Raw genomic sequence first — 25,549 nt, 5'->3', positions numbered from 1 at the left:
AACATGTGCAGAGAGAATTAGATTTGGGTGGGGTTTTACTTCAAAGTGAGATCTATATTGCAGTGTAAAAATAAAGAAGTCAGTATTTTCCCTGCACAGAAACAAAATTACTCACCCAAATCTAATTCTCTCTGCACATGTTACATCTGCCCCACCTGCAGTGCACATGGTTTTGCCCATCTAAGAAGGATTTTGTCAGAAAGAATGAACCAAAATAAGGCCCCAAATTACACTTGTTATTAAGCTGTTTAGCGGAGGCTAGAACATGCTTCTAATTATTATCAGACCATAAACTCATACTGTACATTTATAAAGACATAGAAATAAATATTAAATTCCATAATATGCAATATAATAAATAAATAGAAATTCTGCTCCCAAAGACTCCATTAAAGCACGTGACTAAAATTGTGATAGAGTGTACAAATGGTTCAATGTAGACTATTTGTTTATTCAATTTTGCTTATATAAGCAATATCAAATCAAAATTGATTGATTAGAAAAGGAATCGCACTGTGTACACCCCTTAAAGATGTCTCAGATGGCAGTGTGAATAACAGCAGACACTCATGTAGCTAATACTGCTTTCGCATCACAAAATGCAGGGTCGCACCGTGACTTTGAAGTGGTTCAGTGCCGGCGCAACCCTACATTTTGGGATGTTCACATCCCCTCAGCGTAATTTCTGTTGGTTTGCTGACGTCATCCGGGGACACGACGGGGAGTCAGCGTGTCATCAGGGGCAGGGGAGGAGGCAGCGATTGAGCTGGTGCTGCTCCAAGCGCTTCCTCCTTCATAGTGTGAATGGGAAACTGGCACACAAGAAAGAAAAGAATGTCTCTGTGTGGTGTACCTAGAGAGTTTCTAAAATTTAACTTTTATTCAATAATTTTTTAAAAAGTGCAAAATATAAAACACATATACACATGAAACAAAACAATGACATATAAAACGGATGGTACTTGTGTATTATCACAGCGCCCATCGCATCGCATACCACTAATTAAGGTATGTGATGGGACCCGATTTGATCCTCGGGCTTGAGTATACAATTTTAATATCGCGTCGCATCACATGCCATTATAATGGCATGCGATGCGACGCGATCATGCCCGATTTAGGCTTATTCCCATGTTAAATGCCCCCCCAGACCCGATTTTTAATTGTATACCCACCCTGATGGGTAATGACTATGTTAAATCCCCCCCATTGTTAACGCCACCCCACTATCAACGCCAACCCGAAGCGTGGCGAGCGGCAGCGGTATGCGTCCTCTGACCTTTTCATACCCCCACTATCCACGTCGGCGTGGAGTTGATTTTACATAGTGTGGCGTCTACTGTGTATGTGCGCACAGCCTGGTGCTGCAGAGCCTTACCTGCCGCTGGTGATGTGGCCTCAGTCTCTGGCTCTTGTACTTTTACTGCGCGGGTCATCTTTTCCGCACTCTGCAAAAGATCTACCCTGCCTGCTCGTAGTGCTCAGCATTCTTTTGTGAAAGTGACAGGCTAGCAGCAGTCAGAGCCAGCAGGAAGCAGCAGCCAGGAGCCAGGCCAGCAGGACTGAGAACAAGAGAAGTCTGCACCTGAAAGCAGGATCTGGAGCAGCGAAAGGTTAAATGAGGCTCATGCAGAAGAGCGTTGTGTGGATTTGGGTTTAGGTGGGGGGCCCCAGAAATATCATTGTACAGGGCCCCAAGATTTCTGTTGCCAGCCCTGGGCCCCAGGGTATGTCTCCCTTCAGTATGGTAGTTAGCTAATAAGTATGTGTTTTTAGAACTGCTATCTTAACCCTATAGGTATATGGCAGTGTTGACACAGTATGTCAGCATCTCTGATCCGGAAATAATTTAATTAGCAGATATGGGTATGGATAACATATATAATTGGCGGCGGGAGTGAGGTGAATTCTGTTTTATTTCCGTGTGATGCCGTGAGCCTCAATTGCTCAGTATTCAGCAGGGAAAACAGCAATACACTCAAGCCGCCGCAGCTTATCTGCTATGAGTGACAGCGGTTAAAGTACACCGCTGCACTCTCACTACTCCGTCTGCCTGGAGGTGCTGTAAGCTGGATGCCGTGTGCCACGGTGAGACTTTGGGTGAGATTTAATAGGATGAGAGATTCAGAAAGTGAGAGATTCAGTAAGAAATCTACAGGTTTTTTAAAGCGGCATCATTTACACTTCAATACCAGTTTGGTTTTTGAAGTGCAAATGATTGCCGCTTTAAAAAAACCTGGAGATTTCTTACCGAATCTCTCATCTTATTAAATCTCACCCACAGTGTCTTCAGGCTGAGACGGGTATGTTACCAGGACCGAGACCACTCGTTAGGTTTAAGCTAAACAGTTTAAAAATTTCAACATTTAATGAGGGAGGGGGGAGGCTGGGAGCATACACACGATGTGTGTGGTCTGCGTACGCTTCGCAGAGAGAGCTTCAGAGGACCACATACTTATCCGCGAACTACCATACTGAAGGGAGACATACCCTGGGGGCCCCACGGTGTGAGGATTCTATATCCTTTTTATAGGTCATTGTTTTGTTTCATGTGTATATGTGTTTTATATTTCGCAGTTTAAAAAAAATTATTGAATAAAAGTTACATTTTAGAAACTCTCTAGGTGCACCACACAGAGACATTCTTTTCTTTCTTGTGTGCCAGTAACCCTGTGTCCTGTGGTAGCACACCCCTTATCAGATATATGTCAAGCTGAATCAGATCTATTTAGGAGGGGTCCACCATAAAATTTACCTCAGATGTTTTCTGTGCGACTAGTCACCCCCCCAAAAAATTCTCCATGAATGGGAAACTGGTCACTCGACCCGTTTAACCCTTTCACACTGCACAACAACACGGCAACGAACCAGTAAGAACCCTTCTTTTTTTACTGGATCGTATTGCTGTGTTGCTACCCGTTTGCGGGACCTGGTAACCCCTTTCACATCACACGAATTACCAGGTTGAACCGGCAAAAAAACGGCTTGAACTGGTAATTAGTTGCGATGTGAAAGGGGTATAAGGCAGCTAAATTTTTATTAACCCCCTTGTCATAAGGGAAAGATAAGGGGTTAACATTAAATCATTTATATTGGCTGTAATTCCCCATTACAGTGTGTTGCATGAGAAACCTCAAACCACTGCAGGGAACTTTTTACAGAGGATTCCTAAAGGCTCACTGAAGAAACCTCAGATACAGAGAACAAAGGGGCTGAAAGGAGGGACAACAACACAGCTTGTGAAGTGAATAGAGGGCAAAAGTGATAAAATGGAAAATGATAAACAACCAGCCAATCAGTTTCTAACTGCAATGTTACAGGCTGGGTTTGACAAATGACAGGTACAGTAGGAGCTGATTGGCTGGTCCCCCGCTATGCTCCATATCCCAGCACTTTGAAAAAATGCAAAACATTGTTTTGCTGTGCCATCGATGGAGGGAAACCATCTGGTTCTCCATATCAATGGCAAAAGTATTCAAAATTGGCCATAAACCATCCCTAAAGAGAATGCAAAAGTAGGGCCACCCTCGCCTGCAGTCATGTTTGTAATAAAGTTCCCATTCCCCCTTACCATGGCATTCATGTCTAAAGTCCAGCTGCCCATCCCCTCCCTTACACGAGATTACAGTGCAACCAAGGGCAGTCATGTCTGGAGCCTGCCAGCTGCCCCCCTCCCTCCCTGGAAATTACAGCGCAGCCACGGGCAGTCCTGTCTGGAGCCCAGATAATTGCTGTGGTCTTCCCAAGGTTCCACACACGGAGCTGCTGCAGGAGATGGTAAGGGTGGCAGGGGAGGAAGGGAATTGTGTGTTATGGGGTAATTAGGTCTATAATTGCACTAAAGTGGGTGTTATGTGTATAAGGGGCACACTACTATGTTTTGAAACACAATGAAGGGTCACTACCTTTCGAGTAATGTCATGAAAGGTTACTATGTGTGGTGTAACTTGATGAAGGGTCACTATGTGTGGTGTAACGTGATGAAGGGTCACTATTTTTTTTTGGGGGGGGGGGGGGGTGTGATGGAGGGTTACTGCCCATGGTGTAGCGGGATGAAGGGTCACTGTGTAGTGTAACATGATGATGGTTCATTACATGTGGTGGAATGCGATGAAGGGTTACTACATACAGTGGAACATGATGAAGGGTCACAAAATGTGGTGTAACATGTGGCATAATGCTATCACAAAAAATTAATGTGACCACAGTTTAAATTTGAACTGTGGCAACACTAGTTTTCTGTGATAAACTTTTTTTTCGGGGGTGGGCCTACGGCGGGCACTGCTCCCATTATATATATATATATATATATATATATATATATATATATATATATATATAATATGTGGGAGGTAAAGCACAAATTTGCAGTTCATAGGGGGTGCACCAAACAACCTAGCACCAGCCCTGGCTCTGCCTTATTGGAGGGGTGGGGGAGCAGGGGTACTGGCAGGAAAAAATTAGTTCCACCACCTCCCTGCGAGCACTTTAGGCCCTGTGTAGAAGTATGTGGTGGCATAATGCAGTCATGGCACACTAAGCAGGACTATTTAGCGTGATTTGAGGATAGGTGGACTGATCTATAGGAGACATGAGGAACAGCACTGACAACCCATCTCTATGAAACTCCATTCCTTTGCAGCATGTGGCACAGGTACACTAGACCTCTGAAGGCATTGGGGAGAGCACGGTCACATCCTAGTTCTATTTAAGTATAATTACAGCAAGCTTTAATAATAGAGCATCCAGATATGACAATGGTTACAATAAAATGGGTTTATCTGTGGCTTTTCCAAAAATCCAACCCAAATGAAACATGGTTTTAAATCTTAATCTTGTCACCTTGCTTAGCCACGACTTAAATAAGTGCATATTGCACATAGGATGCAGCGCTCCTTGTTACCCTCAGGAAGGCTGTTTGTTGTTTTCAGTATCTATGGCTGTGGGGACGGTGGCGTTCACTATACCAACGGCAGCATCCAGACTACCACTAGTAGAACGGAGCTGTAATGTAACTGTCCGGTTGCTGCATGCAAGTATGTGGTGCGGGTAAGAGGAGGCTAGGCACTAGGGGGTAACAGTTTGGCTGTGTGTGTGTGGGGGGGGGGGGGGTGTGTGATTGTATGTGTGTGTGTGTGTGTGGGGGGGGGGGGGGGGAGCTGTGGGAGTGATAGTTAGCTGGCTGGATAAGAGGTGTTGGTTTAGGTCCTAAGGTAGGGGAGGGTCAGCAGGCAGGGAGAATGTGTAAGTAAACTTACCTGACCACCAACAGGATTCCCACCATTGGGATGCAGATATCAGTATCCAGTATCCCCACCACCAGTCAAAATGTATTCCTCTCACACATACTGCTGAAGGGACCCATGCAATGATCAACTAATGAAGACAGCAGTGCTCATGTTTTTACATTTATTTTAGTAAAAAGGCAAGCCAGAAAAATAGACATGGAAACAATTGTACATTACAAATAGTTTGGTATTGCCATAACAGTTTTAAACACCGTTTGTAAAATAGACATTTGTGTTCCCTCCTGTTACTGGAATATTTACAGTACAGATACAGCAGCAAGAATCTATGACATTTTATTTCCACCTTGTGTTGGTCTGATTAAAGTCATCAGATAGTAGGTACTGTAGCTTCCATGACTGCCTTGAATTGGAGGCTTTGAAGTTACATTTTCTAGTGTGCACAGTGATGACACTTTCCTCCTCTACACCATTTATCTCCTTCCAATGCCCTACTGGCAACGTTATACAGATGTAAGAATAATCTCACAGTACCATTGTGTGGGCACAGGCTTTGTGCCTAATTAATGCTGGGTCCTGATGTTATTCGGAGATAAAAGATCTAGAAGATAAAACTATGACCTAGATCAGGCAAGCAGTTTGCAGATACAACTCCCTAATTGTGCTCTATTACCTACTATGCTGGATAGTATAAGCTGTATGGTATATACATTTCTCTGTAGAAATATATATTTAAAAAAAATATATATATATTTTTAATATTCTGGTTCCTACAATCCTTATTGAGAATGGTTCTAAGTGCAAATTACATCAAATGGACAATTGTAACAAACAGGGACATGCAGTTAAACTACAGTAGCATAGAATTTATTTTGCCTGGAAAATCCTGTCCTTGTTTACAGATGTTTTCATCATCATTTCTATTAGCACCTTCCAAATGTATTATTTAGAACCATGCATGTCTTCCTAAAAAAAAACAAAGACTATTTTTTAGGGAGGGTCTTTAACCAATTGTTTTTTAAAAGCGAAAATAAAAAATATAATACAACTTCTAACTTAATGCAAACCGTTAAATAAGCAACATGTGCAAAGGCAAAAAAAACACACAGGAGAAAGATATTGCATTGTGCAACTATTAATATTGTTTTCTGTACAGTTAAAATGTGTTCTCTTATTTCTACAAGTTAAAAGTAGCCCTTTTATTTTTTTAAATACTTTGAAGACCTTTAAACAATGTTTTAAAATTTCTGATCATACAGAATCCATTTATTCTGAGCCAACATCTTCATTTTATGGTGAAACCAATTGTAATTAAGTTCAATTGCAACATGTTCTAAAGATCAGACCAATACTCTAAATCACATGAATACAAATATTAGTTTTAGAGAAAAATAGCTAATGGAAGAAATTAGGAACACCAAATGAGGATATCAAAATATGTCAGTCTCTTTCCAAATGTTAAAAGGGGGAACGGATTAAAAAAAAAAAAAAGACAAAGAAAAACTGTAGTCCTAAATTTAGGAGGATGTATAGAAGTATTTGGTCTTGACGTTTCCCAGTAGTTCATCCTCAAAATTGGGAAGACAGCAGAAGAAGATTCCGCAGCCAAACATGATGATAGTACTGCCCCAACCAAAGCCATAGGTCCAGCTATACAGGTAATTTTCATAGGATGTGGCCAGGTCGGATGTGTATTTCACAGGATAAATGATCAGTGCGATTATCTGCAAAATAACTGAAAACAAATGCAAATATTTTACTGATTTGATTACATGAAAAATACATCCCAACAATAACTTCTGTAAAATTAAAAACCCTTTATATTTTGTATGTACATTGCTGCATTTGCAAGAAACCATAATAAAGGCCATATAAATTTGATTTCTTATGTATGTTTAGCTTATGCACCAATTTATATAAGCACAAAATTGGTACTTACACTACCTGTAATAACTTTAGTAAGAAAAATGCTTAGTTTATATTTGATCTAACTTAAGCTACTATGATGTGACTTTAGCTAACAAGTAGTCATTTAAGAAGTCTATTTATCAACAGTTTATGAACAATTTGATGTATCCCTGACATGTATTGAGGGAATCCTGACACTGAGAATGCCGCCGGTCCGACCATGGCATTCCAATGGCCAGGACCTGAGAAGTCCTAGGTAAGTATTATAACGTTCTCCACTGCCTCTCCCTAACCCTTCTTTCTCGTACCCTAGCCTTACCCTCCTCCCCCTTCAGACTAAACCTGAAATCTCCTTCATAAGGTTAATTAGTGCTGCAGACCACAGTCCCCATTTTTTCATCTTCAGATGGTTAAAACTTTTTAAAGCTTATGAGGCATAGTAACAGGAAAGAGATCTTTGGATCCTCCCACCCCCTCCAGCACCGATTTTTTTTCCAGAAATGGACACTGTGCACATGAGCAGTGTTCGAGTTCTTCAGAGTCGTCTTTCACAAACCTGGAAAATTGCCTCCATAATGCCAGGAACGTTACTAGCAGGGACAGTGGTAATCAACACAGTGCAACGATTATTAATACACTAGTTACCAGTCCCTCAAAATGACAGAACCTCATGGAGGCGAGGAGCAGATTTTTTTTTAATAGTAAATAAGCTCCTAAAACTAATTGTGTTGAGCTCCTTTTCTACCCTAGACTATTAGACTGGGGTAATACACAAGCAACAGTACTGGATTAGCAACTACTATGGGCCCTGGGTCATACCTAATTTACATGTAGAATTCACTATTATAAAACGTATTGCCCTACATCAGTGTTTTCCAACCACTGTGCCGTGGCACACTAGTGTTACTTGAGCTGTTCTCAAGTGTGCCCCCAGATCCAGAGATGCCCAAACTAGTTTACAGCCACCACCAGTTCAAGTGTTATTTACTAGTCTCTTCTTTTCATTTAAAGGGCCAATGTATTTTATTTGTGTTACCTGTGGGGACCAGTGTGATTGTTTTTTATATGGGGGCAATAGGTTTGTTTTTTTCCTGTGGGGGCCAATGTGTTTTGCCCTGTGGGGATCTCATGGTGTGCCTTGGCAATTTTAAAATCTTATTTAGTGTGCCGCAAGGTAAAAAGGTTGAAAATCCCTGCCCTACATAAAGCAATATATTATTTAAAGTGTTGAAATATACGCAGCATGTGTCATACTCAAAGTATTTGCAATATAGTTGCAGGAATCTACAACAGTTTGGAACAGGTTATACTCAAATCTAACGCTCTTCTTTAGGTCATACAGACAGCCTAGAGTGTAAATGCGGTGGGCCTGGCCATTATGAACTGCCACTGAGAAGGACGAAAGGCTTGTAGTCTCCAACTTAAAACACGTGTCAATCATGGTTTTCGCATACAGTTGCATAGTCAGCATAAACTAAACAGAATAATGGACATGCTGTAACTTGCAGCTTGGCACCTAACTATGTAAAAATCAAACTTGCATGATGCAGGTGATGACAGTTGTACAAAGCCGTACCAGATATTGTCTGAAGATGTTGTATGCCACACACATAAGGGTGCAATCGCAGGTACACACTGAATGATCCAGCAGATCTGCTGTTCCAATTTGTCCGGAATCTATACTGAGCCAAGAACGTTCTAGGATGTACCCCCCATTACATTCAACACTGCTTGCTACTGTAGGTGACAATGCGATGTGTGTGGTCTAGTTGTCATAAAACAATATTAGAGCATAATAGATAATAGACCATAATAAATAAATGGGTTTTATATGTGCTATTATGTGTGCTATTTGTGCTAGATTCGTTCTATACTCATGTCAGATAACGGACCATGTTAAACTAAATTTAAACTTTTGCAGGCCAAGGAACTGTAAGACAGAGGGTCCCCAAACAAGTCTAGTTACCCCTTTTCCACTGGCATAAAAATCCCAGGTTATTGCACATAAATGTGCACCTACCAGGGATTTTGTCAGTGAAATTTTTTTTACCCACGTAACGGAAACGAGCAGTGGAAACAGCTCTTACACAGGAGCTGTAGACGGGAGCTTTCCAGCTCCCAGAAGGGGAGACTGGAAACTGCTCAGCTGTCTCCTGCTGCCCACCTGCCCAGCCACTGCTAACCGCCCACTGCCCTGCTTTCTCGTTCCAGTGGAAAAACCCATGAAAACAAGGCAGTGCAAATGGGGACGTCAGTGGAGACCCACACAATTCTCGGTTCAAAAATCCAGGGTATGGAAAAAGGGTAACAAACAAACAAAGTAGCAGATAATCGCTTTTGCTCAGATGGCCCTTAAACACTAAATACTAGGGTTGTGAAAGTGGCCTCCCTCAAATTTTCCAATCATGTGATTACAATGTTCATGCTTCTATGGACCTTACTGTCAGACCTGCTCAAGTCCATGAGGTGAAAGGGGGAAACATGCCTGATTAATATAGCACAAGTAATATTGTTTTAAAGGCCCGATTCAGAACTGCTCACTGGGCTGTGAGTGCTCGGAGCCTAGCAAGCAGGTTAACGCTGCTCCGCACAAGAGAAATCCTGCCCATGTGCACAGCGGTGCACAGGGGGAAAGCCATTCTAAATCACTCATCAAAAGGATTCCCCCCCTGTTTGCAAGCGCCAAGTCAGACTTCTTCTCTTTTGCTAGTTCCATTTATACAGATGGCTTGAGCATGCACAGTGTACCGTGTGGATGCGCAGTCTTCAGATAATCTGAGTGCAGGTCTGAATTGGGCCCTAAATCTATTTTTTTTTTTTCATTTTAGGTTGAATTGCCTAAAACACAATAAAAAAATATTACCTTCCTGCGCCTGTCATAGGATTATGAAACGGAACATGGAATGCATAAAATGCTAAACTTTGGTCATCCTTACCAGCGAAGAAGAGAATCGCTCCAATTATTCTCAGAAGTGAAATTCGTGGTGAACACAGTGCAACAAAGGAGATTATGAAGCATAAAATGAGGAGGATGAAGCCAATGATCAGAAGAGCAGCTGATGCTTTTCCCCAAGCTGAAAGAAAGAGACAAATGATCAAATATTGCAGGAGTGGAAACTTCATTGTCAGCTAAGAATAATGCAATAATAAAAATTTTTAAAAAAAAGAAGGTTTTAATCCTTGAAAAAAGCAACAAGTATTTTTAACCCAGATTAGGGCTGGGGCAGCATGGACAGTGTAATGGTTAGCATTACTGCCTCACAACACTGAAGTCATGGGTTCAATTCCCACCATGGCCTTAACTGTGTGGAGTTTGTATAGTCTCATTTTGCTTACATGGGTATCCTCATCCACAATCCAAAAATATACTGGTAGGTCAATTGGCTCCCAACAAAATTAACCCTAGAATGAATGTGTGTGCGTGTACATGTAATAGGGAATATACAGATGGAGCCGGGCTCCCTCTTGCTGGCGAATCGCCAGAACGTCACCGCGGCTTTCATCTGACAGACGCGCGTGCGTCACAGTTTCCGGGCGACGGGAACCCTGTCCGTCTCCACTTCCTGTCAGTCTCCGCTTCAGGGAGACGGACAGGGTTAGGGGGGGTGCGGGGAGGCGGTGGGGACCCCGGGTGACCGCCGACAAGCTGGCGGGGACCCGGGGGAACCGTGCGAAAGGGGACTCACGTGCGCGCGTTTCCCCTTTCGCAGATACAGATGGCGGGTGATGCCGCCATCGCCATCCCCTGCAAAGAAGAGACCCGCTCCATCTGTAGATTGTAAGCTCCACTGGGACAGGGACTGATGTGAATGTTCAAATATTCTCTTTAAAGTGCTGCAGAATATGTGTGCGCTATATAAGAAACTGTTAATAAATAAATTAATGAATCAGTAGCAGATCTATAATATGTGCAGGGTGTTCGGCGCCCTCCTGCAAACTATAAATCTGCGCCCTCTTATACTTCAGACAATAGTTCCCTATTCCAAATGACACCACACGGTAGCATAATCTTATTCACATTACACAGCACCAGTGCTATAACTAGTCATTATGGTGCCCTTTGGAAATTGGTGACTGCCCCACCACTACAGTAAAAACAGGTAGAGTGCTCGCCTAAGGCGCACCGCAAAAAATTAGGAGTGTGGCTTTATGGGGAAGGGGAGTAGCCATATAAAAGTAACTATAACACCGTAATGCCCATAACACATAATGCTACACACGGTAATGCCTATTACACATTATTATGCTACACATCATGATGCCCCTAACACAGTATGCAGCACACAGTAATGCCCATTACACATTATACCACACATCATGATGCCCCTTACACAATATGCTGCACACCATAATGACCATATGATATTATGACACACGTAATGCCCTGAGTACTTCTGCATATACCCAAAGTAGTAGTGTAGCTTATACATAACACCCACACTTACCGACAGTAGTAGCGCCGCATATAATTATTACCTCTTAGGTCTGACCTCCAGCACCCGCTGATCCTTCCCCACCCTCGACCCTGTACAGCTCCCCTTCCCCCTTGCCTGCCCAGCTTCTCCTTCCGAGTTCCCGGAAACGCAGCCTGTTCACTCATCACCCCCCCACGTGCACGCCGCAGGGTGTGCTCAGTCCTGTGTACACCACCTCCCTGCACAGAGTGGCAGTCCCTGCATCTCGGCGCCTGCCTGCACTGCAGGAGCTGCTGAGTGGCTAGCGCCAGCCCTGTGTGCAGGCAGCACACTCTGCACCAATTTCATCACTACTTCTCCACTGTGGTGTCCAATAAAATAACTTGGAGAACAGCACTTCTGCAACTTTGCCAGCACTTTTGTGCATGCAGTCAGGGAATCACCAGAAATACAGCTACCGCACAATTTCCCCAGGTCCTGCGCATGAACAGAAGAATCTAGTACAGAACTAGAGGCAACTTGCGCCATCATACAAAGACTACACTGCTGGCAAGAGCGAAGGAAGGGGGCCCGGAAAGACTACATATATGTGTCCCCTCCTCTCAATCCGCCCCTGCATCCAAATGTAATTGCCCCTTTAAAAAACCTCAGAGTTTGTCGGCCGTGTGGGCTATCATTTACAAGGCATGGTTTTGCCTTGTAAATGATTGCCCCTTTAAAAAAAAAAAAACTATTATAACATTTGGCTGCAGGTCTTATTATTTATACAACACACACACACACACACACACACACACACACACAGTAGTGCTTTATAGTCACTTCAGAGCTAACTATATTCATGTACACAAACCGGTCATTTTTCTCAGAATCCAGTTATCTTACTACTGTAGTTTATTTAGAGTGTGGGAGGAAACTGGAGTACCTGGAGGAAACCCACAAAAGCAGAGACAAGCATTTTTCTTAGATTACTAACAATTTCTGCATTAAGCACATGGTGTTTTTAGCAAACACTGGTCCACCCATTGTTGCACAAGTGTAATAAGTCCAATTTTTGGATCAGAAATGATTTCCCATACAAACAAAAAAATAATTACTCAACTTGCCCATCTTCGGCACTCCAGCAGGTTCTTCCCACACGCATTGCTCTGTAAAGGCCCCCATACACTATCGGATTTTGGGACGATTTCGGCACTTTGTGCCGATAATCGGGTGAAATCGGCCCAAAATCGCAGGTGTGTGATATCTGATCCCATCCGATGCGCGGTCCCGTGCGCATCGGACCGGATCAGGGAGGTCGGATGGTCAGTACATACGATCACGTCCGAACTCCCGTTATGCATATGCCTGCCCACCTGACAGGCATATGCATGCAGACACCGGGGGAGCAGAGAACGGCCGGTCATTTGACAGGTATTTTAAAAATCTAATAGCCGCCACTGTGCGTCCCGTCCCCGCTGCTGCTATTTGTTATCACATTCCCGGCCAGGTCAGCCAGCAGCACTCGCCGCACCCGGCACCACGTCCCCTCCCGACTCCCGCAGCGCTGCTGATATATATGAACATCACCGCCCGGCCAGGTCAGCACTCCCCTGCGCTCAGGGACCTGCTGCCCGCCCCACTGCTCCCCCTGATGAGAGCACCGCCGCTCCCTGCCCCTCACCGCCCGCCCCCTGCGCCCCACAAGCTATTTATCACATGCCAAATCTGGCTCATCAAGTGCCAAATTGTGTGTGAGCCTCCCGGGGAGCTCCCGGGCGGCTCACAGGAGAATTGGGTCCGACTTGTCTTAAGGACAAGTCGGCCTAACGTATGGGGCCTTAAGAGCGGAATGTATTAACATACATCGCGTCCCATACCACGCCCCCACCGCGATGCCAGCGCTTATGTCCGTCACCTCCTGGACTCTGCGGCGTCCCCGGCATCTCCTCCTCCCCTCTGCAGCTGGAAGGATATTCCCAGCTTTGACATGTTGCTGGGGGAGGAGGAGCAGCACGGAGGATGGGGAGAGGGGTAGGAGACTGCGACAGACAGCAATAGAAGCCGATTGGCCTTTGGGTGGCGATACCCTGCCCTGCGGTGACGCGGCAGCTGGGGATTAGTACATTTGAAAATGCAGTAAAACTGTTTTTTTTCCGCATTTTCATCTTAGTACATCCCGCCCTAAGACTGGCAGATAGACTTACACAAAAGCACTCGCAGCAGATATGAACTTCTGCAGTGTGTAAACTACCAAACCAAAATCTTTTCATTAACCTTTAACAAAAACAAAACTATACTATACATTGCACTTCTTACCTTGTATTTCATAGTTTACATTTTTTTTTTATTTTTTTTTTTTAGAGATAATTAGTATCACACAATCTTAGGTACACCTGTTTACTACATTGGTTTCTGCATGTCATCCGTGAAGTAAATGGTGACTTATGCACCACACCTAGCCCTCCAGACAAGTCAGTCTGCACTCCACCCATGTGGTTATGCAGCGCTAGGTTGTTTTATGTGTGGGCGTAGAAACATGAGAATATGCTTCTTTGTGAGTCATGAGCATTATTGTGCTGACACAGGCTTTATCATTCACCTGGACATAAAATTAACAAAATATGGGATAATCATCAACAACCAGTGGGAGCTACAGCTATCCAAAATATTTTAATTACAAGATATTTTAAATAGAATATTTCCAACAGGTATATAATTAACACTGCACTCACAAAAGAGAAAAGGCCCATACACACTGGGTGATTTTGAGCTGAAAGCAGCTCAGCTTTGTCATTTGAGCTGCTTTCAACTCCAGAGTCGGACGATGAACGTTGATGTGCGATCCAGCTTCATCGCATGCGGCCGCCATTCGCCTGCAGGTTTTACCAGCAGACTGAACCGCTTTCCATAGCGTCCTGCTAAGGACAGCCATCCACCCCCCTTTGAAAATCGCTGGCCAAGGGAAAAAACAAACAAACGCTCAGTGTGTATGTGCTGGGCGATTTTTACATTAGGGCTGTCCGTACATGCTAGGCAAGTCGTCCAGTGTGTATGGACCTTTACTGGGTAGGTATATATAAAATCACTATTCATGACTCCCCCATCAGACCCCCATGATGAGCAGGTACTAATGCAGTTGTATGAGTGTAAATGTGTACTACCATGCTTTGCCACAGTTGATTCCATATTGTGATCACATTAATAAACTTGCTGTAGTATCTATAAAAAGCATGGAGTGAGATAGTGGACAGAGATAAAGAACTAACCAATCAGTGTTTAAGTCATCTTACAGGCTGTGGGGCAGATATGTTACCTCTTCTCCCCATAATGAAAGTTATCAGTGCATGTTATGCCTATTGGGCAGTTATGTATCTTATGGGTGTGCTGTGCATTGTTTTGCAGAACTAGGTTGTTTTATTTGTGGTGGGAAGTATCTAGTGCTGTGCGCGCACACACACACACACACACACACACTGAATATTCTGCATTCTCCTCTCTGAAGATAGGAAATGGCATCTGCTATTTTCCCAGTGGTTTGTGCATGTGCAGTACTAAAATTGATGGGAAAATGATACAGTGGCACGTGCAGGGATCTGCTCAGATGCTACCCGTAGGGGCCTGGACGAAGTAGGATGCACATGGGCCTCTTTTAAAATGTCCCTGATAAACCCCACTCCCAAGTACAAAGCAACAACCAGCTACTTCGTACAAGGACATTTAACACTTGCAGGACCTAAATAAAATAGAGAATTTTTTTTTTCTTTTGAAAGGCAAAGAAAAAAGTAAAATAAGGCACTTCGTTGCAATGGCTATCTGTTTATAAAATTAGACTGCCTGGTATCCACTAGACTCCTTACCATATACACCTATAGAGTGTCTCATCTACACAAAGTGGTGGCAGCCATTTTATGACCTGGCACAATATCCATGAGACTGAATTAAATTAGAGCCAGTAGCTCAGTATACACATCAAGCAGAATATTATTAGAATGGTGCCTACAAAATTGTAATAATGTACATAGCTGCATTACATGGTGTACTGTAATTTCTAGGCAAGTTGGAATATGTACTGTAAAAAAAGAATAATAATTAGTTCATTTTTCTAAGCAGCATATATATATTTGGCTCTAGAAATTTAGCTGCTTTCTAAACCCAAATATATACCATGTGAGTAATCAGGGCGACAGTGCACCATCACTGCACTTCATTCACTGTGCTCCTTTCCCACTGCAATGAAGTGTAGCAAGTGGAGGAAGTATACTGCTGGTAATTCTACATGTTCCAAACAGAACAAAGATGAACTTTCAGATTCCCATAGAACAGGGCTCGACAAAACCCGGGGACCAGGTCACCATGGCAACCAGATTCTGGTTCCTGGGGACCAGATTTGCCAGGAAGCAGAACCCCGGGCATATATAACAGCCAGCGCAACAGTGCACAACTCTCCTGGCTGCCGGGAGGTGGACAGGGGGAGTCACACTGTCACTATTTTTTTTCTGGCCCTACACTTTCATCCTGGCTCCTAGATTTTTTGAACATTTGTCAAGCCCTGCCATAGAAGAAATCACAGCACCATTGTAAGAAGGTTGAACCCAAGCACCAAGGCTAAAGCCATTAAGAACTCAATGTCCCCTATATGAACAAGGCATCGAAAGAAAGCATGCTACAGCTCTATACAAACTTTCTAGGTGTTCGAGCAAACTAGCATTCTATGTGCCAAGATTTAATATGGACTAACAGACACACAAGGAATGCATTCACTTGTTAAAACCATTATGAATAGTTTCTACTAAGGACACCTCTTTCAGGAATGCCAAAAATGTAATAAGGTTGTGATCTAGCAGCTACTAAGATGTGTGAGAGGAGTGGAGGCTGGACACTCACCACTGACCACAAGATTAGCATTAGAATTATGCACCAGAAAACATTTAGGGATCTGTTTTACAAATCTTTTAAAGTGTCAAAGTCACTGGTGATTGCTTTATCCGGGAACGGGAACCTTCGGTCTTTCAGCTATTGTTAAACTACACATCACAGCATGCCCTGCAACAGTTTTAGCATAGCCAAAGAGCAAAACTGTAGCAGGGCATGCTTAGATGTGTAGTTCAACAGCTGGAGGGCCGAAGGATCCCCATCCCTGGCTTAAACCATATCTAGGCTGTTTTCCCAATTTAACAAGGTCAATGGCTGTACAAGTACCTGTGATCACTATCAACATGGCAACAGCAGGAGGGTCAGGACAAGAATAAAATGCTTTACTGCAAAATAGCTTTTATTTTATATTTATTTTTTAAATCAACACAGATTTTTCACTGTAGTGTGTGTACACCATCAAAATCATTCGTGCACAGAACAGACCAGGACTGTGGGCCTTATTCTGAAGCGGATGCAATGGTCTCTGTGAAAATATGCAAAACAGTATTGTGTAAAAAGACACCTGCTTCTCTGATCCTCTGCCTGCATCTGATCCACATCACGTCCATCAGTCGCAGTATCTGAGTAATGGTTTCTACACAGTTTATTTTGCTATTCCACTTGCTAACTCATGTGCTATTTACATATAATCTGCATTAGACTTCCACTATATAGTCATTGCCGCCCCGTCTACCTGGGTTTCGATTTGTGGTGTCCCAGGAGCACGCATCGTGATCGCAAGGTAAAAAACTTGTGCGATCTGCATGCGATCTTGACTATATAGTCAAAATCTCATGCTGGATTGTACCGTGTGTACACACCATAATAACACTCAGGCCAGTAATATGGTGTATGAGGAGGCACCCTGAGACTTGAGACCAACAAGCCCCCATAACACTCATAGTCGCCACACCAAAAAGTCTGCAGCCTGTCAATCAGGCTGCAGCTAACAGTACACAGTGATTAGATTATACGCAGTCCAGAAAATATCAGTAAATTGCAACAAAATCAGGACTGTATCCACCATATGGATTTTTGGAATTATTTTCTTTTTCTGGACTTTCATAGTTTACCATCTACGTGGACCCCCACTGGGAATGGTAAAAAGTGCCAAGCGCAGTGGTAGCAGAGCGAGGAATCTTGTGCGAAACATGCCAAACAAATGGTTACAATCATTTCTACAAAAATCAAAAGATGCCATGTGCACAGCACCTAATCACTAGTGTTGAGTGCTACACAACAACAACTTTTCCCACCCACAGGGCGACCCACCGGTTGGGACTGAGGAGGGCAGGATGCTCTAGCAGGAAGCCACCATAAGGTCAGGATGCATTTTTGCCTCTTTAGAATCAGCACCCTGCTAAAATAGACTTATGTGAACACTATATAAACACCCTCCCTCTTCTCCAAAGACTTTCCACTAGATCAGTGGTTCCCAACCCTGGTCCTCAAGTACCCCCAACAGTGCACGTTTTCCAGGTCTCCACACAGAATCACAAGTGACATAATTAGCTCCACCTGTGGATCTTTTAAAATGGGTCTGAATAATGAGTGCACCTGCTGGGTGACCTGGAAAACATGCACTGTTGGGGGTACTTGAGGACCAGGGTTGGGAACCACTGCACTAGATGTTGGCACATGGCTGCAGGGCTTCACATCCAGTTAGCCACAATATGATCAGGCACTGATGTTAGGCAATAAGATCAGACAAACTTTATGTGCCAATTCATGCCAACTAGTGTTCTATTGTGCCAAGGTCAGTAGAGTATAGTTCATCACACCAAACCAATTTTTGAAGGCCCGCACTTATTGTCCAGAGGCATTGACATTCTTAAATAGCAAATGAATTTCCATCAACTGGGAAGCACAAAATCAGCTAGATCTAGAATGTCACTGTATGCAGTAGAAGTAAGATTTTCTTTCACGGTAACTAATGTGGAGTACACACCAGGACGACCTGCTCACGATGCACGATGTGAGCGGGTCGTCAGTGTTTTTTCTAACCCGCTCACGATCACGCGGGGGGCACAACCCACTCATAATGTGCACCGTGAGCAGGTCCGATCCGATGGCGACCCGCACCCGGGAGTATGGTCATTTCCAGATCCTACCTGCTGCAGGTAGGATCTGAATAACGACCGACCAACCCGCGGGACCGGTCGCGCATCGGTCCACACCAGGACAGAAAAGGGCCCAATCGGTCGGAATTGGATCTAGATTGATGGGATCGGACCCTTGCCGTCCTGGTGTGTACCCAGCATAAGTGGCCCAGACGAAACCATAGAAAAAGCCACACACCATTATCCCTCCTCCAACAAAATTTACAGTTGGCAGAAAACACTAAAAGAAGACTCATTCTTCCGGCATCTCCCCAATCCAGATGTCAGCCGTTGTAGTATGATTTGTCACTCCAGAGAACAGGTTTTCACTCTAATGTCAGTGTGCTGTAGATCACTCCAGAGATGTTTGGCACAGCACAAGGGGGAGGTGACATTCACACGCAGGATCTGTTGCTCTATCATGCAAGTACTGATGTACGCAAATGGGTCCTTCAACTTCGGAGGGAGGGGACGGGGATGGCCTTCATTTGTGAAAACGGAGATGTTTTACTACCATTTTGTGGAAGGAAGAGTCTGGTATCTCCATCATTGTGGAGATTTAAGCCAATGCTTCTTCCTTGGATGCAGGCTGGATCACTAATGCAGGAGGAGAAGTCTGCTTGTAAAAGACGCCTCCTGTTGCATTAACATAGAGCTCCATCACTGCGGCTTCTAAGGAAGCAACAGTGATAACAACTAAAACTCCCGGATGTTTTTACTTCACAATAACATCACAGAACTGAAGGCCCCCATACAATAGGAAGATTCCCATGCAACTTGTTTTTTCTTGCGATTGCAGTGATCAATCACATGAAGTGTCCAAATTGCATGTGACAAACACACTGGAGCACCGGCTGCAGGCGCAATCTGTTGAATTGCTTTAGAGCCGGGAAGGCTTGGCTGGGATCACATGTGAAAGCACCAAATGCAATATACTGAATGCAAACCAGCCGCTTAGGTAGGTCCCGGGTGGCTCAAAAAGGGATAGCGAGTGACTGCCCAACGTTAATGTGAAGTGTTCCTAATAGAGAGGTGGCATCCTATGACGGTGCCACATTCAAATTACAGAGCTCTTCAGTATGACCGGTGCTACTGCGTAGATTTTGTATATCATTATGAAGGAGGCCCAAACACCCTTACAGATTCCCTGTGATTTCCCATCTTTCCAGTGAAAAAAGATTAAGAAAATACATTAAAATTGATGTTTTAAGAATACTTTTGTGCCTTTAGGACACAACCTCTTTTTTCCCCATGTACATTTATTCAGATTCCGTGCTTGGCAGATACCGGCAGAAAAGACAGATGGAATCATGTGTTGCTCCATATATAGCACTCTATTTGGAGCTGGCATTATTAGGATGTTAAAGCAGCAAACTGCACAAAGCCCTTCAGTGTCAACATCTAAAGTACAATACTACTATTAGTCTTTCACAGCCTGCACATATAAGAAGGACTTGTGCACAAAACACAATAAAATTGCAGTACAGAAATAACTAAAAACTGCATAGCTAAGATGTTATACCTCCAACCCCCTTAGGTCACTGACCACATTAAGCATTCTGTATTTTTGCAGCTGTCCTCAGTAAAATTCTAAACCCAGCAGGTGTTCACTTTTGGGTAGTTGCATTAAAGCCTAAAACACCCTCTAAAAGAAAACAAGAGTGGAAGCAAATGATCCAAGAACAGAATAGCATGGATTCCTACAGGAAAAGGCATTTTAGAATACTCAACAAATCTGCATGAAAAATGTTGAAATGAAAGTAAAAAAACAAACACGCAAATAACATGCACGTACCACACTATGGGGCAGGCTACATAAAGCTTTGCATTGTTTGCATTCAATGCATCCCTCAGCTTATCACAAGCACAGCAGCACTTATTAATATATAATGCTTGAAAAAAAAAAAAAAATCAGCTCTCCCGATAAGAGATTTATGACCCAGGAGTCATACCTGCATAACTGCACAGGGTGCTGGAAGGGATCCAATTCTTCTCATATTCCAGTGCAAAACTGAAAATGGCATTTTGTTACATTTGTAGCTATGAAGCCCAGTGACTGATCAGTGCTACTTACATGGAAGCAGCAGTGATAGCTATAACTGGATAAAGCATTACTGAGCACAGCTGTGTCGAAGATGCAGCATTGGATAAACTGCAACACCATCGACCACAGGTCAAAGCAAAAGGTCAGGAAATGTAGGTTTTCTGATGGAGATCCTGGCTTTGTCCCAATCCTATAATAACAACGGTGACACCTCAGTTTTCATAGAAACTGCTGCAGCCCCCAAACAGCATTAGTCTGATGCTGCCTTGCATTCGCAGGTCACAGAGCTGTACTGCAGATGCCCAAATAGTGAACATAGGACGGGGCAGATGTATGAAGGAGCGTTATGGGGAAGAAGGGGTATCAGCGCACGTTATGTGCACCAATACCGCTTCTCCTCCATGTAAGTAGAAGCCGGTGTGTGCTAAATGACAGGGGCGCTATCTAAATGATAGCAGGCCGATATACAGGGCAAATGTATGAATGGTCAGCAGCAGAAATCACTGGTTGTCAATCCCACTGATGCTGTGTAGTTGTATAGCGGGGACATTTTTGGAAATGCAACATGTAGATAAAAGAGCATTTCAAACGAGAGACTTATGCTGTGTACACACGGGGGCGATATCGCTGGAAATATGGTCGCTGGCGACCATATTGCCAGTGATTGGCGATAAATCGCCGGGTGCGCGCTCCCGTTTTCAGCCCCGTTCTAATTGCAGGTCGCAGAAGCGTGCTCCTGCGACCAGCTGATTACCTCCGTGGTTCCCCCGGCAGAGGTTTCTTCTCATCAGCGACCATCTCGGATCGCTGATGAAAAGGAGAAACTGAGCAATATATTGCTACCAATATATGGCTGAGCAATATATCTCCCCCGTGTGTACGGGGCTTCATGGAGCCTTCACACAGATCGATTTAAGGGCATTTACTAAGCAATCTCACTAGATCAAGGGTCTTCAACCTGTGGCCCTCCAGATGTTGTGAAACTACATGTTCCAACATGCATTGCCACATTTTTTCTTATAAGGCCATGCCAAAACTGTCAGGGCATGCTGGGACATTTAGTTCCACAACATCTGGAGGGCCATAGGTTGAAGACCTTAGAAAATGCTGCTACATAGCTCCATGTGTTGAGGTGGTAGCCAGGCAATTAATATCCAGCATGCTGGATATTAAATCAGTCAGGGCCTGTGTTTTCACCGGAGAACTCTGGCCCTGACAGATTGCTCAGCACACAGCGCTGACACACTGCTGTGTACTGAGCGATCTAGCATCACTCATAATGCTCAGCAAATCTGTAGGCCCTGTCAGTTATAAGGGGATTTCTATCAAAAGCTCGTCCAGTAAAAGTGCAGTTTAAATACCAGTTAATCAGCTCCTGATATTTTACAGGCAGGTTTAGATATATATCATCCACAAAGAAGCATAAATATGGCTAAAGAAATAGGTGAGAATAGACAATAGATGGTACTTATGTAGTATCTGGGCGTCCGATTTAGAAATCGGATCTGATCGCATCGCATGCGACCAAATCGTATGCGATGCGATGGTCAAGATTTTTCCATAGGATTCAATGTTAAAATGGTCTGAGTCCATTTTAACATAGAATTCAATGGGAAAAAGGGGTCCTTTTCCTTTCCCCACTATCCAAGTGGGCATGGAGTTGGATATAAACCTGTGGCGAGCGTAGCGAGCCACCGAGCCCGAAGCGTGGCGAGCGTAGCGAGCCCCGCGAGGGGACACAGAATACTTTTTAAGAAATATGCGTCCGCTCGCCACGCTTCGGGCTCGGTGGCTCGCTGCGCTCGCCACACTATATAAAATCAACTCTATGCCCACTTGGATAGTGGGGAAACGAACAGGACCTTCTTAACATTGAATCCTATGCAAAATCGCATTGAATCGCATGGGATTGTATGCCTTAAGGTAAGGCATACAATCACAAAATTGGCAGCCCAGATACTACATAAGTACCCAATATATTTTAGATTAAGTTTTATCATTTTAAAAACAAAGTTACACATTTTAAGTTCCACAAGGACAGTTAAGGTGCATACACACGGTACAATCTAGCTAGTTTTGAATAGCATGCTAGATAGTGTACTGCATCGTACCGTGTACATGCACTATCCAACAAACGATGCGCGTTAACGATGGCTGTATGGGAGGGAACTGCTCGTATGAATATGTAACTCAATTCTGGCTAGAAAGAAAACAATAGTATAGTGTAGTATAGCGTTGACGTCATATCGTATACGATATTGACGTCACAGCTTGTATGCTTAGACCACCAGACGTTTCCGGTAAATCAGTAGTAAGGTACATAAATCATACTGTGTGTATGAACCTTTACTCCTATGCCCTTGTGGTAAATGTAGCCCAGTGCAGCACTGCCTGGGGAGTAAAATCAACATTAAAGTCCACATATTTGTGATGAGATAACCATGGCAATGCACTATTTATCCCTTTGATCGCCAACATATGTGAGATGTGCAAAATTTCCTCTAAAAATGCCAGCGTCACTCACATTTGTTATATACAGCCAAATAAAACATACGTTGTGTACAAAAAGATTATATTTCCTATATAAAAAGGTATACATTACAATAATTATGATTAATACAAATTTTGCTTAGCAATTTTCACCCCTATTTTGACAAATTCACTTGGCACGCAAAGGGTTAAGCTCACAACAACTTTAACCCTTTGAGTGCCAATTGAATTTGTCCAAATAGGTGTGACAATTGCCAAGCACACATTTTTATTCATCATGACTTGTAATGATGAATAAAAATGTGTGCTTGGCAATTGTCACACCTATTTGGACAAATTAAATTGGCACTCAAAGGGTTAAAGTTGTTGTGAGCTTAACCCTTTGCGTGCCAAGTGAATTTGTCAAAATAGGGGTGAAAATTGCCAAGCAAAATTTGTATTAATCATAATGACCTGGAATGTTTACCTTATACAGGAGGGTATGCATTCTTGGTCGATATTCCCGTCAAGGGAAACAGCTGCCGTTTCCGACAGCATTGAAGGCGGATTCCGTCAAAACAGATCAGACTTTAAAATAAGTCGGATCTGTTTTGTCAGAAATGGCCACGGATTGTCGAATTTACGGACGTTTGCCAACAATCCGTGGCCGTTTTCACCGACACACCCATTTTTCGCCACTCGAAAGGCGGAACATTGAATTCCGCCTGTAGAGTATCTGTCGAGCAGAGCGAAAACGGTCCTGGATTCTGTCGGAACGTTCCCAAATTCGGAACCCCGGATTGAATAACGCCCTTAATCAGAAGTTTAACTTTGTTTTGTAAAAGGCACTAGAATAATTAGAAATATGGGAAGCTATTTTGTTTCCTTTCCTATTATTTTAGTTGATAATAGACAGTTCGAAATATAAAGATTGCTACAGTATATACAAGTAAGAAAATATTTGGTTTTTAAATAGAACAGATTGGCACAATGATTTCCTATGCCTCGTTAGATTGCCTGTTATGTCTCAGGGCTTTGAGCGATAGGATAATACACATTCTGCACAGGAGTAACCAGGAGCAATAGAAATGTGTTGGGGAAAGTATGTGAGTGCAGGAATGGTCTAGCCCAGGCTTTCCCAACCACGGTCCTCAAGGCACACCAACAGTGCAGGTTTTAGTGATATCCAGGCTTCAGCACAGATGGTTTAATCAGAATCACTCAGGTACTAATCAAGTCACCTGTGCTCAAGCCTGGATATCACTAAAACCTGCACTGTTGGTGTTCCTTGAGGACCGTGGTTGGGAATGCCTGATCTAGCCGCCTGTAGAGCTGGACGTAGACACTGCACAGTGCACATACACAAAGTTATAAAATAACCCCACAGACATTGGGCTTGGAGACAGGCATGCTACACCGCTGCCGGCCGCCTCGGGGCTGATAGGGCGGCTCTGCATGCACAGAACCCTGATCTTTGCCCGAGGGGCCAGCGTCACACGGGGCCTGGATATAGGAGCGGCGCCTCACCTCTGTGCTCCTACACGAAAGTGGGAAACATTTATAAACATTGTGTACCCCCATAGCCAGAGTATAGACGCGCAGCTGCCCGCCCGGAGACCCCCTCTGCTCACACAGCTAGAACTTACAGTAATCCTGGATGGAGGTGCAGGTGTCAGTGTTCACCTTGCACGATTGCCAGAGAGAGGCATACTCCCTGCCGGACTCCGTCTCCACCCAGCCCTTGCCCGCCAGGGCGATTATATCGAAGATGATCGCGCAGAGCAGGAGCAGGGGCAGGATCCATTTGCACCTGGGATAGGCGATGCCGCACTTGAACATGTTGCAGATGTGTCGTCCAAACAGAGCGAAGAAGTAGACTGGCCGGCGGGCGGTAGTGTATCAGGCTGCTCTCGGCAAGTGCTGCAGCTATGGAGTGTAGGCAGGGCCGGTCACTGCTGGGCAGCCGCACCTTATGCTTGTGCCGTGACTCACACGGGGTTGCACGGACCTGTTATGGCAGGGGTGGGGCGGCCGGGCCCTGTTCTGACTTTGGCTGCTGTCTCCGCCGCCTTCTCCCCTCCTCGCTGTGTTTAGCTGGTAAACAAAACTAAGCTCAGGTTACACCACTCCCTGGTTTCACCCAGCAGCACTCACTCCGAGCCTGGGACAAGGCAGCCTGAGAAGGGAACAGACAGCACTCACTTCCAGCCTGGGACAAGGCAGCCGTCTGACAAGGGAACAGTAAACTTTATAGCAAACTCAAACGCAAACTACAGTGTTAACAAGATTAAATATTAAGTAGTAACTTTTCAGTCTACATATACCCCTTTCACACCAGAGCAGCGACCTGGGTTAACTTATAAATCATAGCTGCCTACCCTCCTGCATTCTGCGGGAGACTCCCTGAAATAGCAGCAATCTCCCTCTCTCCCTTATTAGTCTCCAATCTCCCTAATTTCACCTAGCCCACAT

The 25,549-nt window shown here is 44.0% G+C and overlaps 1 protein-coding gene across 1 annotated transcript; it reads right to left on the bottom strand.

The window, feature by feature from the left end:
• Window positions 1–5,395: 5,395 nt before the first annotated feature.
• Window positions 5,396–25,237, bottom strand: PERP (p53 apoptosis effector related to PMP22). Its single transcript, XM_083176611.1, has 3 exons — window positions 24,724–25,237; window positions 10,091–10,228; window positions 5,396–6,981 (listed from the first exon to the last, which is right to left on the bottom strand). Exons 1-3 carry the CDS (start codon window positions 24,914–24,916, stop codon window positions 6,764–6,766), a joined length of 549 nt encoding a protein of 182 aa, XP_083032737.1. The 5' UTR covers window positions 24,917–25,237; the 3' UTR covers window positions 5,396–6,763.
• Between the last annotated feature and the right edge of the window lie 312 nt (window positions 25,238–25,549).

This window comes from Crinia signifera, chromosome 3, assembly GCF_055691185.1.
Source record: "Crinia signifera chromosome 3, ASM5569118v1, whole genome shotgun sequence".
Lineage (NCBI taxonomy): Eukaryota > Metazoa > Chordata > Amphibia > Anura > Myobatrachidae > Crinia > Crinia signifera.
This window is presented reverse-complemented; position numbering and strand designations above follow the sequence as displayed.

Coding starts and splice junctions, on each gene's coding strand:
- PERP (XM_083176611.1), bottom strand. CDS start 24,916: ATGTTCAAGTGCGGCATCGCCTATCCCAGGTGCAAATGGATCCTGCCC. Junction 10,229..24,723: donor CACCTCCATCCAGGATTACT/GTAAGTTCTAGC, acceptor TCTTTCTTTCAG/CTTGGGGAAAAGCATCAGCT. Junction 6,982..10,090: donor AGCGATTCTCTTCTTCGCTG/GTAAGGATGACC, acceptor ATTTGTTTTCAG/TTATTTTGCAGATAATCGCA.